The sequence below is a fragment of the Periplaneta americana genome, chromosome 3, assembly GCF_040183065.1.
Source record: "Periplaneta americana isolate PAMFEO1 chromosome 3, P.americana_PAMFEO1_priV1, whole genome shotgun sequence".
Lineage (NCBI taxonomy): Eukaryota > Metazoa > Arthropoda > Insecta > Blattodea > Blattidae > Periplaneta > Periplaneta americana.
This window is the reverse complement of record NC_091119.1, coordinates 1211949-1231858: the sequence shown is the minus strand read 5'-3', so window position 1 is coordinate 1231858 and position 19910 is coordinate 1211949. Positions and strand designations below refer to the sequence as shown.

Genomic DNA, 19910 nt, shown 5'->3' with positions numbered 1-19910 from the left:
CACGATCGACACTTTATACGCACTCATTCTACTTTCTTCTCCCTGACGTCATGTATCCAAACTCGCGTCACAGCTATGCTGATATCTTGTATACGAAGGAATTGTTATGTCTCCTAGCATTACGAAATAAGAAGAGACCATTTCCCTGTAAAAAAAATTGCAAGTAGGAAATATGAAGGGTTTCAAGTCAGACGTGACTATCCCACAGCATTACAAAAATTAAGTTTCTTAACTTAGTCACGCCTTCTTATCATAATCTACCTTCTAGAAAACAAGTGCAGAGGGCTGCAATTATAAGATTACACATAAAGGAAATACACCTAAAACTACACTACACATTAGAAATTGAAAAAAAAAAAACAAATCCATAAATTTTCTAGACATCAGAATAACAAATGTAGACAACAAACACACATTCAAAGTATACAGAAAACCCACAACAACAACAACACACATACACAACACATCCAACCACCCCACACAACACAAACAAGCTGCATTCCGAACAATGGTACACAGACTACTCAACATACCAATGAACCAACAGGATTACAACGAAGAGCTAAACACAATCAAATACATAGCACAAGAAAACGGATACAACCCTAACATAATAGGCAACATAATACGTAAGACAAAACAAAACCACAAAAAACAGAAGAATACAACACAAACACAAGAACACAAAAAATACATCACACTAAATACGAAAACAAAAACACACATAAAATTGCAACCTCATTCAAGAAATTAAACTACAACATCGCATACAGAACAAATAACACTCTACAAAAACATCTCAACACACAAACAACACAAACAAACAAATACAACCATACAGGCGTATACAAACTCAAATGTAACACCTGCAACAACTTCTACATAGGACAGACAGGCAGATCATTTCAAACACGTTACAAAGAACACATCACAGCCATAACAAAATTACAAAACACCTCCACATATGCAGAACACATCACAAATGCTAACTACACCTACAGAGACATCAACACAGACATGGAAATACTGCACATCCAACCAAAAAGCCAGAAACTCAACAATATGAAATATACAGACACACGAAAACACACCCCAAAGAAATTCTCAACACACAACTCAATTTCAAAACACATACACTCTTTGACTCTACACTACGAACGCACCCACACAGGAAACAAGAGGCGCCAAGACCAACAACGACTAGTTCCGAAGATGACCGAAAATAGGTCGAAACATGTTAACAAGGTACGTTAAAATTTAACACAAGAAAGTTCTTATACATATTCCGAAGTGATACAGTGTTAAAAGTTGTGTAATCAAGATGTATATAAGATTAAGTTGGTAACATAACTTATGGATTTAACCGTTCGCAGTTGAACTCAAACCTTGAATATCTCCGAAATTATTTAACGTGAATTATCATGTCTGTTTGAAATCCTTGATATAGCCTCACAAAATAATGGAGTACAAATTCATTGAAGAGTCAGCTAGCCTACTTCTCACACGCAACCATTTACAAATAGGGACACTTTATACTCTCGGAAAATGTCCAAGTACTTGTAAAATGTTCATTCTGCTTTAAGTTTACTTGTAAAATATTGTTATAAAATTTCTCCTAGGACTCGTATTTGCATTCACAGGACTTCTGGTTACTTGGCAAGAGAGCGATATATTGGGATTCTTAATAATTTCTCTTTACATTCGCTTTTCATTTTGTATTTACGTAACTATTTATTTTCCTATCTCTTCCATTGTGTTTCTTCCTCTTCTTCTTTTCTTGCCATCTTGTTTTCTATTCCTATTTCTCTTCGTTTCTTGTTTTCCCTCGCTTTCTCCAGCTTTCTATTGTACCATTATTCCATTAATTCCTTTCTTTCTTATTTAGACTTTTGAAGTTTGCATTTCTTCCTCTTTGTTGCATTATTTTCATCTTCATATCTTTGTTTGCTTATCCTTGGCCCGCATATCAATATTATGGGCTACTGTACCTGACCATCACATGGCATTGCGTTGCATGCCTGCCGGGTGGGGGCAGTGGTAGCGTGTCGTGTCTTGGCTTGTTCGGTCGATATAATTCTTCACGTAGTTATTGTGAGCTAAACTTCAACGGAGTCCGTCGGGGTTGTCCGGCCGCATTCACGTCCAGGATATTGTGGTTGCTCTCAGGAACTGCGATCTTGACATTCAGACCGCCTGCTAGTATCTACTGCCATGGCAGCTTGTGCTATTGTAACGCTGCTTCGTTTTTGACGCCAGAAATAGAACAAACTACAATTTTTGTTCAGTGAGTCGTTATGTTATAGGTTGTACTCAATTAAAAATATCAGCTAAAACGGCAAAACTAGCGCTGAGGTAGTTCCCTTCGTATTCCGCTTATACATCTTGCATAAACTAATCTGTAACAGGTTAGGTTTGGTTAGTTTAAACTTTTATTATGCCTTTTATAAACGATCAGCTACATCTTCACAAAAAAAAAAAAAAAAAAAAAAAAACTATAAATTCAATGATTTTCACTGGAACTACCTCAGCGCTAGTTTCACCGGAATCACATTCCTGTTGCCGAAAACAAGAAAGGTATGGCATGCCGCTTACCTGTTTGTGTGTGTGTGTGTGTGCGCGTAACTATTTCTCCTAAAATAATATTGGACTGGATGGTTGTTCGTATTCAGTGTTCATTAGTCAATTTATCTGCAAACTGTGCACATACTCGTTAAATATTTAATTCTAATGAAGCCTTAAGATATGAACAACACACTCCACAGCGGAGCAGAGGACTTTATTGTGCTAGTTATTATTAATGAATATTTATAGGCCTATTTATATTATTTATTTGCCTTACTTTCATCGCATACGAGACAATGTTAAGCTAGAAAGCTCATATCTGACTAAGTTGATGACTAAATAATGAAGTACAGTAGATCTACACCATCTGATTGAGGTTCTGGCTGGTATGTATGTATTTATTTATTCACACTGCAATGGGTATATACCCGGTGGCAGTGGTAACTAATTACACTCAATAATGACAATAATAAACTTATTAATTAAAATACAATTAACAATAATAATAATAATAACAATAGGGAATATCCTAAATTAAATGAAACGATCACTTAAAATAACATTTGAAATAAATCTAATTTGTATCTTAAAACTAAGTTCGAACTAAAACCCACGAGTATGATATGTTCATATCTGCACAAGTACCTTTCAACACTACACTCATTTCGCTGTCAACTCACTGCACTGGAACTACGACACATTTCACTGATTCTATCCTGATTTCACTAACACTTCAAAAACATTTCACTGTTCAAATACTTTGCACTGCCACTATAAACTATAAAGCTTCACTGACAGGAACACGTTTCACTGACACAACACACTTCACTGACACAACATAATTCTTCACTGATACAACACTTCAATAACAAAATATCATTTACACCCTTTAAATATTGTGTGTAATTACCGTCTATTAGTAAAGTCCTTAAGCCTATTTTTAAATACATTTTTGGTTGTTGGTAAAGCCTTTTGTAAGTCTGCAGGTAAAGCAGTCCAGTCCCTGATAGTACGATTGAGAAAAGAAAACTTTCCAGTGTCCGTCCTCTGTCTTCTTTCCCTCAATTTATATGAGTGGTCGTTCCTTGAAGAGTAATTTGGCGGCTGCAACCTATTTTTTATTTCTCTCCAGGCAGGCTCACCTCTGTATGTTTTGAACATTGCGCATAATCGAATTCGCGTTCTCCTGTCCTTGAGTGTGTCCTATTTTAATGGTGAATTTTTCCGACAACACTTGAGAACCCGTTTTTGAATCTTTTTCAGTGTCTTAATATGTTCTAATCTGTAAGGGTCCCAACATGTACATGGTACGTACATCTATTATCAGGCAATAGGCTACATCTCACTTGACGTTATGTGCCAGAGGATTCAGAGGATTAACAATTGTTTGTATGCATCTGAAGTCTGACTAGTGTAATATGTAGCTAATCAGCAATGTATGCAATGGAGGTGGAAAGGAACTGGCCACCCTACCTCATTATCTCCTGGCCTAGTTGCCTCATAAGTGGTGCCTTGTTGGTATCAGTTGTGAGGTTCAGACCTGTCTTCGCACAGTTGACTAAACAACAAGAAGTAGATCTGTATCAGCATTAAAGACGTAAAATTAATAATTAAGATATAGCTATTCATTATAAGATATTGGTAACAGTTTAACATAACTAAGAGAGCGAATTAACATTATATCATTTGTGTCCGAAAATAGCTGGCACCATAGACTTGCTACTAATTGCATCGAGGGAAAATACTCCGCTTTTTATCCTTTTCACCCACGGTGAAATAATAATTTTATTGAAATTTAGGCCTGTATCTCTTCACGCACCACACACGGGATTGACGTGTGGTGAAGAGTTGCCATATTTTATGATGAAATGTAATTGAGAGGTAGCTTCCCAAATCTACAATGGGCTATCTGTAAGTTTTCTTAAGGCCGAGGATCAGTGACTGGTTAGATTTGGTTTGTTCACACTTTTGGTATGCCTTGCTTTATGGTGGACGGATGGAAGAACGGGCGGACTTAAAGCTTTCGTAGTGGTTACATTGTGATATCCACGTAGTGGGATCGAAGTTCACCTTCACAGATTTATAGTATTACTAGCCGTACCCGTGCGCTCCGCTGCACCTGTTAGAAATAAATATAAAGTAATTACATAATTAAAATAGGACGTTCGATCCAGGGAACAACTTTTACAACAGCGCAAGATAATCTGCTTCGCTCATTACCCATTTTTTTTTGCATTGCATTTATTGCATATATATTTTATGTATTTTAACACGATTCAATTGAGCATAGTTAAAATTTGAATTATAAAATAATGGATTGCTAAGCTAACGTACTATTACTGCATACTAAATCAATACACTCTCGTTGTTCGTTAATTCTCTGAGATTAAAATGAGTGTACATAAATATTATTTTAAGAAATACAGAAAACGAATGTACAAAATAGGCTATCAAATTTTCTGTGCATAAGAAGCTATTTTAATCTTACCTGTCCTCGATTTACTCAGACGTTACTGTAATAACATTATAGCATTATGTCCATCTAGAGAAACTACACTTTCCAATGGTAAAATAATAATTATTTATACAAATCGGTTAATTTAGCTTCTGATATTACTTCATACAAACACAGAAACATTCTCTGTAGGCTATGTTTAATAGCTTTCGATTGTTGATGTCCAAGACCCCTGTTTCGATTGTTATTGTCCAAGGCCCCTTATAGACGAAGTCATTTGTTCTTAATTCATTGAACCGTCTTAGATGGCGTTATTTTAATTTTAAAACTCATTTATCTCATTAAATATCGGTCCTATCAAAATTTTGTAAAGAATAAAACTTATCGGAAATCATTTTTAAAGAAACCTTTGTTATGTAACTTTTTTCACAAAAATCAATAATAAGCGAGGTATTTCGATTTATTTAATTCAGGCCCCCTTGTAACCCCCCTTTTAAAATAAAGTATTTTGAATGCCATATAGGCTAAAATCTAAGTTACAACGAACTTAATTTATATTCCAATTTTCATATAAATCGGTTCAGCCATTATCGCGTGAAAAGGTAACAAACATACAGACAGACATACAAACAACAATTTCAAAAATGCGATTTTCGGTTTCAGGGTGGTTAATTATATATGTTAGGACCAATTATTTTTGGAAAATCGAAAATTACCAGAAAAATTTCGGCTACAGATTTATTATTAGTATAGATTTTCTCCGGGTAAAATTACTCTGACTGACTGACTTTTAGAAGTGCCTTTCGCTTACTGCCTTCATACTAACAGATATTTTATCGCTCACTTTATTTGTAGTAATTATATAAATTTAATTTCATTTATTTTTAAGTTTTTCAGTATTTCTTGTTTCATACTGTTAAGCATTCATTCAGTCATTGTTTTCTGTTCAAGGACAGGTCTTTTACTGCAAACCCCGCATTTTCCAATTTTTACTATTTTCTGCCTTCCTCTTTCTCTCCTCATATGATCCATATATCTTAATGTCGTCTATCATCTGATATCTTCTTCTACCCCGAACTCTTCTCCCGTTCACCATTCCTTCCAGTGCATCCTTCAGTAGGCAGTTTCTTCTCAACCAGTGACCCAACCAATTCCTTTTCCTCTTTCTCATCAGTTTCAGTATCATTCTTTCTTCACATATTCTTTCCAACACAGCTTCATTTCTTATTTTGTCTGCCCATTTCATACGTTCCATTCTTCTCCATATCCACATTTCAATGCTTCTGTTTGTTTCTCTTCACTTCGTCGTAATGGTCATGTTTCTGCTCCATATAATGCCACACTCCACAAAAAGCACTTCACTAGTCTCTTCCTTAGTTCTTTTTCCAGAGGTCCGCAGAAGATGCTCCTTTTTCTATTAAAAGCTTCCTTGACCATTGCTATCCTCCTTTTGACTTCCTGGCAGCAGCTCATGTTACTGCTTGTAGTACACCCCAAGTATTTGAAGCTGTCCACTTGTTTCACTGCCTCGTTTCGATTTCACACGTTTAATTCTTTATTTTTCTTCCATAACCACGGTGTTTTTTGCATTTATCTTCATCCCATACTGCTCACAGCTGTCATTTAGATCCAGTAGCATATCCCTTAGTATTGTTTTCTCTTCTGCTAACAACGCCATATTATCAGGAAATCTTATGCACTTTGTTCTTCTTCCTCCTACTACCACTCCTCGCATGTTCTGAAAACATTTCTTCACCAAATCCTCCAAGTAGATGTTGAACAGGGTAGGAGATAAAGGGCACCTTGTCGTACTCCTCTCCCTATTTCGCTTCCTTCTGAATTTTCTTCTCTTATCCTGACTTTCTTTCCAATCCACGCCTATTTTCTTCAGGATTCTCTTCATTTTATGTTAATCCACTCTGTAAACTGCCTTTATTTATATACTTCTTTATTCTTCTCGAGATATCTTTCACCGATTGTTATTTTTATATGAGTCAAGAATTCTATTTCTGCGGTGCATTTTTAAGTCTGCATCAATCGCACAAACGTTTCCATCTAGAAGGAATGCACCGAAAAGTTTTTTCCGCCTCTTAATCGCATCCCTCAATATACATAATATCATAAGTTTTTTTTTTAAAAGAGGCCTACAAAATACTTTGGGTGGTATCATTGTTAAAATTCGAACTGCCTTTTTCTTTAGTAATAGAATGTCTGAAATGTTGAAACTATATTCATATCAGAGTAGCCCATATTTAAATATAACACTTGCAAATGTGTAAAACAGACATTTTAAATAATGTCTAGGAATCCAAATTGACAATACGTTTTAAGGGATAAACCGACATGACTCTTTCAAGTTAGGATTGAATTCAGATACCTAATTAACAACTTTACAGGCTGACTTATATCTTACATGGAAAATAATTTATCACTTAAGAAAGAAAGGTATGAAACAAAGAACTTGTCCCTTAGATAATTTGTTTCTATTTTTCGATAAGGAGTTATTTCCGCCTATATTCATCTCGTCGTCAGAAGAGAACAAAAAACAACGGGACGTTCAAAGTCATTAGAAGACAAGATGGGAATAATTGACTGACTCTTATTTATTTAAAGGATCAGTAGTGACTAATTCTAAACACCCAAGTTAAATGTTAACAGAAGAAATTAATGTTATAAGGACTAGAGATGGTTAGTTTCAAACCCCAATGTTATTTGAGGGTGAATGTTGCAATAAAATTGTTGTTTTATAATGATTAGTGACAGTAGTTTTAAATTCCTAAATATGGATGTCATCCCGTCGTATAATTATCGTCATATTTGCCTCATGCACGTAGTCATTCACTGTATCTTTCCAGTCTATCCTCCTACGTGCAAAGAGTTTCTTGTTAATCAAATTATGAAAAGAGCTCATTTAACATAGCGAATCGTTCAAATAGATGCCCACGCCTTCCGGAATGATTAATCGATGTCAGTTTCATGTCGTAATGACACTGACTTGCGTGCTGTGTTGACAGCGATTAACATCTTCTTTGCGCTGACAAATTATAAATTCAAACACGACATGAATCATTCCTCCGGTGCGTTAACTTGTGATTTACAAATTGTAGCAGAATGTCAGATTAAAAGAAAGTTATAATTCAGAAGTATATGCGACCGAGAACGTTATTTATTGTGCTTAAGTTGGTATGACAACGGTAATAATAATTAGAAAATTGCAAATGGATGTGCGACAGAATTGCTTCTATGTTTTTATCAGGGTGTAGCTGTACGAGCAGAATTTCAGCATCTGATTGTACTCGACGGATTCCATTTACGTTGATCAAGTAGTTTTATTCTGACAAATGATTGACGTTGCACCGCCTCATTACAAATATTGTTTCACTCTTGCCTTATCTTTGCTGAAATGTGTTTTGTATGTAAACATAATTCGTTAATGTTATTCATAGCAAAGTAAGAGGTAAGGGCCAACGCCGCCGATGAGTTTGTTCGTCTATCGGCTGTCCCAATGCAAGAAGGTGAGTTCTCCAAAAGGGCAAGTTTTCAGGAGAAGATACTTGATGCAAATAAAATGCATTGCTTATAATACCTCAGGAAGGCAGGCATTACCGTTGTCTATTGATATGCTGTAATAAAGAAGTTGTGCAGTAAGACACGCGACTACAAATCAGTTTTAACGTTCTCCCGAAGTCGCCTTCTTGCATGCGCACATTCAATTAAGGAAAAGGTTTAGAAGAGATGGAGCCACTCTGTTAATGGAAGGGGAATCACAAGGTTGCCAAGATTGGCTTCATCTTTGTCTCCAAGTGAGGCGATAAGAGTTCCTACCCGTTAGTCTGGTTTGTAACGACCCCAAAGATTAGGAACCCCTTTTCGGCACATGTTTTGCTCACCTGCAGATAAAGACGGAGCTGTCTTCGAAACTCATGTTTTCCATTTTCATAAGAGCAATAGAAAATCCTGGAATAATGTACACAATAGTAAGCGAGTCAAACTTAAACGTAATAAAGAAACAAACAACGATACACGAACACAAGAAAAAGAAATCAATTAATTATGGGTACACACAAAACTGCGTCCCTGTGTACCATGTGTAAACAGTTCCACGCGATCCATTTGAAACTCAGTAACCCTACTGCGATGACCAAGGGGTGGAGTGTTGCTATTCAGACCGACCCTATTCGTACGACAGCCGGAGATGCGCTGTTGCCAAACTACGCAGATTTTGAGCCTAATTTTCTAATTAACTGTGCGCTTCATTACAAACCCATAATGTTTTTTCATCTATTTTAATGTATTTTACTTATATTGCCCCCTTTAATTTGCACAGCTATGCCACTACCACGCTGTATTTTGTTACAATAAATTTTTTGGTATTATCTACGACAGCCGTGGCGAAAATGTGACTCGCATGCATTTCTCTTGCTTCCTACCTTCTCCAACCCCCACCCTCTCACTCACTGGAGTCAAACTCCGTTCCATTTGTATTTGACTCTGACCTGCGAGTGGCGTATCGTCGCAATGTCTCTCTCGAAACCATGTACCTCTACAAAAACGAAAGTTCCAAGTAGGATGGGAGGATTCATTTTTTGCTGCCAATATGATGAAAATATTAAATGTATGATTTGTTCACAAGTATTACGAGGAAAACGGTTGTATAACATAAAACGGCATTATACATGTCGCTCATGAAAGATTAAAAGTTGTGTTATTATTATTATTATTATTATCATTATCATCATCATACTTCGCAAAATATTGTCGGGACAAACACTCAGTACTGCGTACCGTATTGAACGCATTGCAACTCCGGAATGAAGATACAGTTTAAATGTTTCTATTGTTTCGATTAACCATCGTTAACGCAAAGATGTAGCTGTACGGTTGAAACTGTCAGGCCAAAAATAATTATTTATAATTACATATAAAAATATATATACTTGTTATGAAAAAGCACAATTTATTAAGCATAAACTATACTCTTATCTTACAACCTACCTACCATTCACTGAAATATGACGAGACAACAACGAAAGATGCGATGTAGGCAAGGAGAAAAATAGAAGGATGACGACGTCGGAAGATAGGATGGCGACGAAAAATAGGAAGAGGTGATTACATCGGTGACGAAATGTACGAAGAGGACCAACAAGGATTCGTTTCACAGCCACTTAAAATTTTGTTCTTTGCTGTTCGTACAATGGTTTGGTTTCCACCTCTGAATGTTACCTAAAGTTTATTTTGGAACTTCAGAGCTGGAAGTAGTCACGACCCGGAGTTTCTGTCGCGATGGCTGATGTAGAAATAAGCGAAAGTTCGGACTAATAAAACTTACAATTAGTGCAGAAGTAAAACGACTTCCGATGCCAACTTCGTTTCCCTTACTTGGAATGTTTCGTCTTGTTCACATAGCACACTATAGAACAGTATCGCACGTAACATTACCAGATATCAGATTCTAGGTTTTCACTGGGTGTATTTTTCAAAGGTCGGAGGTATTAAAATCACAAAACATGACTGGAAATTCTATATAAAACTGTGTTGTCGGTATTAGTCATAATATTTTTACATATTCGAATCATTGACACAGATTTCAGTCTTACATTTGTTCATTTTAAATTTTTCCAATTTTCACACCAGTTCATTGACACGTAGGCCTACATTTATTTGTTAAATTTGTCATTATTTTTTACTGGAATCCCGTCACCCATTAATTAATTCTGATAAGTTTTTAATTGTTATAAAATCCAGACATTCATTCAATTAGTAGGTATTTAACTATTTGAATATTCAATAAGACATTCATGTGTACAAGAATTGAATGATTTAAATATTTTATAATTTATTAATTGAAATAAATATTTATCTATTTTAACGTTCAATAATATATTAATTCAAATAGACATTCAATTATTTAAATACTTAATATTGATTGATACACATATTTGTTCAATTATTCACATAGGAATGTAATTATCCTATGTAAATATCATTTATTCATTCACATACGAATTTCAGAATTTAAATATTTAATAATTCATTCGTTAATATATTTAATTACTAGGTATGTATTGAATAATATATTTATTGTTTATTTAAATAGACAGTAATTTATTAATTTACAGACATTGACGTAATCTCGTTCTTCTTTACACACGTCAGTCCAAGCCAGTTTTGGTGAGACTCATAGAACTTTCTTCTGCCGAAAGTTACAGAACTTGTGAGCACAGTTGCACGTGTTGGGCTGCCATAGAATCATAATTTAATTTTCACACGTCATAGAATGTATAGCGATGAGAATTGACGGCCTACAGTGTCGTCACATTGAAGGAAGTGTATTATCGAGTAATTCGAGACAGAAACGTTGTTTATCTATCATGCCGCTATCTTTGTCTTTGTCTTTTAGCCGTCATGTTTGTTATGCCGTCACCTTGATCTCTTCATTTCTTTTTTGCGTCATGTCCTTTCTATCGACTGTCTATTTTTTCGTCCAGTCTTCCTTTCCTGCCAGCTCACTCTTCTCCAGTCAGGTCGTCAAGTTTCCTCCTTGCTGTTACATTTCCCTTTTTTTTTCGTTATTTTTTTTTCATTTCCTTTTTGGCCACCACCTTCCCCTCACACCTGCTTTTCTGTATTACTGAGGTAGCTAATGTGTAGTGCCGTCTTTACCCAACCTCAGAATTGAACTCTCCGACATTTGAATACAAGTCTCAATGCAGTCAAGCCCGTTCACTGAATGTCCACATAAGTAAGTAGAGGTTCAGTGATATGAGTCCTGTGTTCCTTCGACGGGCAGAGGCCGGCCTGGTTGTTTAGAAAGTTAATTGCGCAGGAAACTTCGGACATTGATGGATCAGCTCCGAACCTGAGTGACGTTACAACTAAAACACAGACGAAACTTTCCAGCGCCGTCCGTCTATAGGCAAAGAATCTCATCTCCAATTGCTAATCACGTTCTGGTGTTCATGTACCCTTATTGAAAAGGAAAGTTGCAAAATTAAATGGATGAAATTCAAGACTGAGCTGATTCATAATCCAAACGAGGAAGATTAGCTTTCCTTGGAATAGCCTACTGATTACTTAGACTGTGCGTCGGATTGGTAGACGATATCAGGGAAAAGCAATGAAGTGCAAGAAGGAAGGCACTTAAATAAGGAGTAAGTATTCATTAGGCAATATGTAAGAGTTTTTTTTTTTTTCAGTTTCCTGTCATAAATTGAACACATTTATTTTAAGCCACTATAGGCCTATATAGTTCTATATCTTAAGATGCAGTTACAATTGAAATTCAAAATTGATAATATGACAAATTAAATTCGAAGTCTTATAACAGTTAATAATAATTCTAATATGTGCAATTTTTACAACACAAACGCATACAAACGGCTTATGAAAAGTACCGATAAAGAAAACTGTTATCACAATGCGACGATTTTAAAACAACAAATTAATGATAATGATGCCAATCGTTGATAAATTTATGCACCTGCGTGCCAGTAACATTGATTTGGAAAATATGTCCGCTTGCTTTATTTAAATATCCGACCATTGTTATGGAAATACAAGTTGAAATAATAATAATAATAATAATAATAATAATAATAATAATAATAATAATAATAATAATAATACTTACTGGCTTTTAAGGAACCCGGAGGTTCATTGCCGCCATCACATAAGCCCGCCATTGGTCCGTATCCTGAGCAAGATTAATCCAGTCTCTATCATCATATCCCACCTCCCTCAAATCCATTTTAATATTATCTTTCCATCTACATCTCGGCCTCCCCAAAGGTCTTTTCCCCTCCGGCCTCCCAACTAACACTCTATATGCATTTATGGATTCACCCATACGTGCTACATGCCCTGCCCATCTCAAACGTCTGGATTTTATGTTCCTAATTATTTCAGGTGAAGAATACAATGCGTGCAGTTCTGTGTTGTGTAACTTTCTCCATTCTTCTGTAACTTCATCCCTCTTAGCCCCAAATATTTTCCTAAGAACCTTATTCTCAAACACCCTTAATCTCTGTTCCTCTCTCAAAGTGAGAGTCTAATAATAATAATAATAATAATAATAATAATAGTAGTAGTAACAAAGTAAAGTTATTTGTATGTGTTGGCAATTTTCTTTCTTTTAAATGATTTTATTAATTTTATGAAAATGCAATTTAAAATTATCTCTTCTCCTCTAAGCTCGTCGACTTCGTGGACGATTTCGTCTTTTCAACGATTTTCTTTCATTCATTATTATTATTCTGGACAGATAATATTGTCCAGTCCACACCTGTGGAGTAACGGTCAGCGCGTCTGGCTGCGAAACCAGGTGGCCCGGGTTTGAATCCCGGTTGGGGCAAGTTACCTGGGTGAGGTTTTTTCCGGGGTTTTCCCTCAACTCAATATGAGCAAATGCTGGGTAACTATCGGTGCTGGACCCCGGACTCATTTCACCGGCATTATCACCTTGATATCATTCAGACGCTAAATAACCTAGATGTTGATACAGCGTCGTAAAATAACCCAATAAAAATAAAATATTGTCCAGTTCTTCACTTCCATTTCCATTACAACTTTATGCAGCTACTGAATGTAATAATCTATTGTTATAAATGCTTCACAATTACATTTTCAACCAAAGTCACATAATTATTTCATTGATTTGATGTTACATCCTTTTTCTGAAGAAGCTTTTAATTTTATTACAAAACACGTAATAGGTTTTTTTTTAATTTATTTTGATATATTCTACTGCTGTACGTCCAACTGCACACTAATGCAATGTGAACATCACAACAGCTGATCAGTTGCGAGTACTAGGCCAACTGTCTGCCGTCCGGACAGCGATGCCAGATTTTTAGACCTTCTGTACTTCACTCGGCAATCAATGTTTCCAATGTTTCTTTAATCGATTAATTCGAAATCTGTCAATTTTCTAATTAAAATACTGCTGCAACGTGAACATAATAAACGTTCTCTTCGTTGTTATAGAATAAATTAAACCGTATTTTAAACAGCATTCGTAAAATTCGCGATCGAAATGTCGGCGTAAAAGTATTATTTCTTCAAAAACCTCACAAAAACGAGCAAAATGGTATGATACTTTTTTGTTCGTTATATTTCAAGGAATCACATCCTACAATTAATGTACTGCCTTACCTTCCACCCTGTATGGGGATCATATGCAGAGACAAAGAGGAAGGTAGAAAATAGAAAGATTGGAGAATGCTCTAAAAAACAGAGCTTTATGCACTGAAAAGCACAATAATCAGTAATAATACTATATTCTTACTGATTATTGTGATTTTCAGTGGTTCAAATAGAATGTATAAATAAATAAAGAGTTTTATCTCTCTCCTGAAAATTTTGAAAAAAATCTCATACGTGGTATTAGGTTTAGGTCGTCGATATGTTAAATAATGGCTGACGTTGGCTACATAACCCATTATTGTTTACAATTACATACAGGCCTATATTTTTTAATCTGCCTTGCTGGTCTTCTTCGTCTATTTTCAAATAATGCCAGTTTGCGTAGCGGTGTGCTGCAGTTACATAAATCAGTGCCTCCATGAGGATGTTATTAGGAACTGTAAAGCAATACGGAATTGCGTGTGTTAACAATGTTAACTTATGTCTTACGTAAAGGATTTCTTCTCGAAATCTGTTGAAGCTAGACAGCTGATTCTGTACAGCTCACGAACACAACTGGACTGTATGCTGTAATCGCAGTTCATTTCATTACTGATAAATATTTTTCCCCATTCCTACATTTTTCTACGACTTTCAGTACGTTACAAAAATTTCAGAAACATTGTTTGAGTACATGTAACACATTCAAATAAACAATTCCTGAAAATGTCAGCTTCCTACGTTCAATATCAGCTGTGAACAAACTAAACTTAGGAAAATGAACGTTAAAATGAGACATAGGTATTGTGTACATAGATACAGAAAAAAACAACATTAACATGGATGAAGTTTAATATGAACATAAAATGTGATATAGCGTTTTAAAGAGGATAAATCGAAGAATAAATAGGAAAAATAAAAATAAATAATTTTCCGTCCAAAATCAGAATGTTTTTTAAAATAAGTTTTATATAAAAATTTGTAGTCTACACCCCTTCTCAGAAAATCTATAAAATAAAATGGACATAATTCCAGGTCAGTCATATCTGATATACTGTCATCCTCTGAAGAGTTTAGGGCTGAGAGGAATGCGGTTCCGACTAGTCTAGCGCGGTACTGGAGTGGGAGGGAACAGTGACAGCGACAGTCTGGAAGGAAGTACAATCATACTGAAAACATTCGCCCAATTTACGAGAGCAGTACGCCTATTAGTTTTCTAACGTATTTTTGGCGAGATAGAGATACAACCATTCGTACTTACGTGTTCAGAGAAGGAAAGTATTGTAGAACATTTTATGTATTTATTATTTTTTTATTTATTTATTTATTTATTTATTTATTTATTTATTTATTCTGGTGAAGTTAAGGCCATCACACCATCAGAAATACAAGTACAATAAAATAAATAAAAAGAAAAATCATATTACAACTACAATAATATAAATGAGAAGAAGAATCATACTATAATATTTAATGATTAGTAGAATTGAATTAAAATTGTAAAGTAATCAATTTAAATATACTGTACTGCTGAACTCACTTGAGAAGTAACACTACTTGATTTGTATTTTAAGATATCACCAACAAATGATTTTCACATGACATTATAGGAATCTGTTTTTCACGATACCAATCACACATATTCTAAAATTCCAATAGAATAAAACCAAAAACTTTTCCACAGCATGTTTCCTTAAAAATGACTTGTAACGGTGAAATATTTAACATGAGTTATTCATATAATATTAACATAGCTAACATCAGGGAGATGTTTGAGCAAAAATTGCAGCAATATATTTAATATATTAATAACAAAACCATATAGGCCTAGGTAAACAATATGTATATGAAATATTCACACACTACTACAAACTGAAGACTGCATATTTTTGGACGATTAATACTTCCCACTCCGCTCGGCTCGGCTTGGCTGTAGCAACAAAAGAATCTACCTGCAACCCCCCGCACCGATGGCAAGAATACCTCAGGTCCCAGCGCTAAACTCGTCGGAGGAAGACAGTACCTACCATTTTAAAGAGGAAAAAAAAAAAAAACAAAATAATAAATTGAAAAAATAACAAATTAATCAAAATTTTCACTCTAAATTCAATTTCATTCCCCCTTAAAAGCAGTACAGGGATATTTGTTGCGTGTTACTGAACAGTCATATTGATCCAAGGAAATGCGTGTTAATAATGAACAGGTAGCCTACATCCCGGTGCGTCGTTAAGCTCAGACTTACTCCTTCAGCTGTTTTCATTAATTCGTTATATAATAATTATTGACGAGCCGCCGCTAAGAGTTGCACTTGAATAAGGATTGAAAGGCGAATGAACATTATGGTGAACTGGCAATACCCTGCAAGGAAAACTGTTGAGTTTGCGGACAATTTAGTCGCTGTGCTGTCTAACATTCAAATATTATCCTTTATGAAAGGAGACATTAAGACGTTTGCACTGAACCTCGTGATGGAGTGAAGTACGTGAAAGATAGTGACGTGGTGGCGGCGATCATATTGATGAATAACATGAGAAAGAAAGCGGTTATGAGGAAGATGAGGAAGTAGACGGCATGGTATGTTGGCAGAATGAATACCTGCGAGATTTTCTCGCATTCACCGTGCGGTTGGGGAATACTTAGGAAAAGTATCAACCAGTTAATCATTCTATGCTCTAGCGCAGGCCTAGACCGCTACGTAACAGTGCGAGCCGTGCTAATCTCTAGTCCGAGGTTCGCAGAGGGCGACGGATTTTAAATGGCGATAAGATTATCAGCATGGCTGGAAGTTCTATGTCTTAGATTTCATGTCCTTGATAGAGTGGCTTGGAAAAATTTAGGCAATCTATCGTTTCTCGTCCACGTAGAATACCGACGCGAAAGACTTGAATAAAGTAGGTCTACCACTACTTCTCATACTATAAATATGAGAAAAAAATTGTAGAGAATTTCTCGTTGTTGAATTGTTACAGTTCCGCTACTGCAATCATGGTATGTATTCTATCGAGCACACCTGAATGAAGCAGATGACCAGCTAATTGACTGACAAAACCAACGAAACGAACTATTCACTCGTTCGAATAGCCTGCAGGCTAATCAGCCAGCTGTGCAGCGAACAAATAAAAAAAGAGTCGCGCCAGTGAATCGACTGTCAAATCAGTGGACCAAAGCAATTAACGAGCGGCGGCTTTAATTCGTGCGTATCAGACCCACCCTTAGATCACACAGCTAATGACTTTACACAGAGGAGCGAGGTTCGAGCCCTCATATATATAGTACTATTTATTACAATAATTCGCTTTTTCTTCCTATTCCCATCACTTCACTACAGCAGCGTTCAGCATAAGCTCTGTACTGAGAAAAAAGTTTGAGTTACGGACTAATTTTCCATCCTAGTTTTGAGTTGGATCTTGGATACTTTCTATACCTCGAAACCCTCGATACTCCAGAATATCGAGAACGATGGATATTTTTCGGTACTCCCTAACATGTCTGCCTTGACTTTGGTGTGGATAAGAAGCATGCCTCCCTTGGACTAATTTTCCATTCTTAGAAGAATTGGGTCTCAACATTTTCGATACTTGGATACTTACAAGGGAAACTTTTCATCACACCCCTTTCACATTTTAATGGAACATGGCTCATTTCGAAATTCATGAAAACGAGAATAAGAAACAACCTTGAAAATATCCGAAGTTGTTTCTAATACTAAAGAGCAAAGCGTTTCAAAAGAGAGATTTTTGACATGGTTATTGCGTTACATCTTCCGTGGAGTATGTTTCGTTATTATGGAAGCAAATAACTTTCAAAATGTCTAGTATTCTTTCTAGAAAAGAAATCTGCCAAATTTTTATTTGAGCTTCTAAAGAATTTAGTTTGCAACATTTCCTGCACACGTCACTAATATAGCCTCTACAGGAGTTTCAATATCTTTGACATCTTCCGATTGTCCTTCTCACTTCTTCTCTATCGCGCCATAGCCTATATCATCTTCCAAATTCCTTGTTTGTCATCACAGCTGTAGACTATTCCATCTCCTGTCTTCCTTCTGCTATCCACTGGAATACACTTTTGAGAACTGTATCTCCATCCTTCGCACGTGGCCAAACTGTCTCAACTGATTTTTTTAGATGTCACCCGAATTTGTTGTTTGGCTCCCATTTTTTGCCTAATAACTTCATTTTTTATTTTTCTCGTCTTCAGGTTCTGGCATCTCTACGCCAAGAATTCATTTCTGTTGCCAATTTAGTTTCATTTGTTTCGTTCAGTGGCCAAATTCCTACTCCATGAAGGGTGATGGTTTCAACAAACAAAAATCGCGGAAAAGAAATGTCCCTGACTTCATTTGAATTATTCTCCCTCTAATATGAATTGTGCCGTTTCGATTTTTCAGTTTATTCTATGATGGAAAAAAATAAATACTTGTTAATTTTAATAAAATTATTTTGTACTCTAGTACAAAGTTCCCTGAAAAGTTGCTTGTACATAGTCAATATAAACAAGGCCCTATTGATAGATGAATAAACGGACAGAGAGAAAAGCATGCTTAAAATCAATTATTCGATATCGCGACTGAATAAGACCCGTATTGCCACGAAAATTTGGAAATGACATATTTCTTGTGTCGTTGCAGAAATTCCTTTTTGTACTTGATATTAAAAAAGTAAAAAAATACAAGACAAAAGGCAGCACCGGTACCTAGTGTGTAAGGAAGATAGGAATCGAGCCAGGATCTACGTGATCAGTGAAGAATGACATTGATTGAATGATAAAGAGCTGGTCAGTCCTCCCGTAGCGCCGGAGTTGGGAAGCTCAACTCATGATGACCTATCGGGTCATTTTAACGCCTTGTGGTCTCTTGCTGTGCAAATTATTGGCGATTGCCAAATGTGTTAATTATGTTGGTTGTCTGGTCACAGTGTTAAGCACGATGCACGACAAGAGGACAGCCGTGGTGCCCATTCAGGAACCGGAAGTCTGCGTGATCGACAGCTCCGAATCCTTCAAAATGGACGAAAGAGTTGCCTCGCCGCTGCATCTGAGGGTAAGTGCCGTAGTATACGAGCAGAAAACACTTCCCAATTAACGTTAGAGACCTACTAGGTCAGTCGCTCTGCTGCAAGGAAGCGAAGTTTAGTGAAACGTGCTTCCTTCATACTGCAAGTCTTTGCCTCTTTTATTTATGTATTCATTTCTTGACGAGAAATTCTCGGAATATGAGCGATTAAATATGCTGTAATTTTATTAGTAGACTATCTGTACCCGTAAGCTACTTTGTGAACATACAGTAGCACGACAACCTCCTTCAGCACATTGCACTCGTAGAGTTCCATGCCTCACCGCTTTCGATAAATCAAGGCGGATGAATTCACCCCATTTATTATTTCTTGTTATTATCTGTTACTTACAGAATTTGATGGATAAACTTCTACAATGTGTTCTGCAAGGAAAATGAAAATAGATATCGAAATAAACGTTGTTCGAGGTTGCCAATTTCGAGAAATCAAGGTCTAACAAATGTCTATTTCTATATTACTTGCTGTTATTATGTTTTCTCAGTACCAGCTTTTGCATATAAGGCTCAAATTACGAAGTCTGACATGAACTAATCTTTTAACAATTTAATCAGCCCATAGTAAATGCAGTGATGTAATCTGCAGACAACCATTCAGAAGTCAAATGTTTGTGTATCAAGCTGTCTCAATGATGTACAAAGAGTCTTTCAAGCCATTAATTTCAGTGATAATCTCCACTCATGTTCTTGCGATCTAGT

The 19910-nt window shown here is 35.9% G+C and overlaps 1 protein-coding gene across 1 annotated transcript in view; it reads left to right on the top strand.

Moving 5' to 3' along the window:
• Nucleotides 1-2107: 2107 nt before the first annotated feature.
• LOC138695749 (transient receptor potential cation channel protein painless-like) overlaps nt 2108-19910 on the top strand; it is a 31155-nt gene continuing 13352 nt past the window's right edge. Inside the window, exons 1-2 of the mRNA XM_069819908.1 lie at nt 2108-2284; nt 19057-19181. Coding sequence (XP_069676009.1) covers nt 2284; nt 19057-19181 — 126 coding nt within the window. The 5' untranslated portion in view covers nt 2108-2283. The remainder of the gene's footprint in view (nt 2285-19056; nt 19182-19910) is intronic.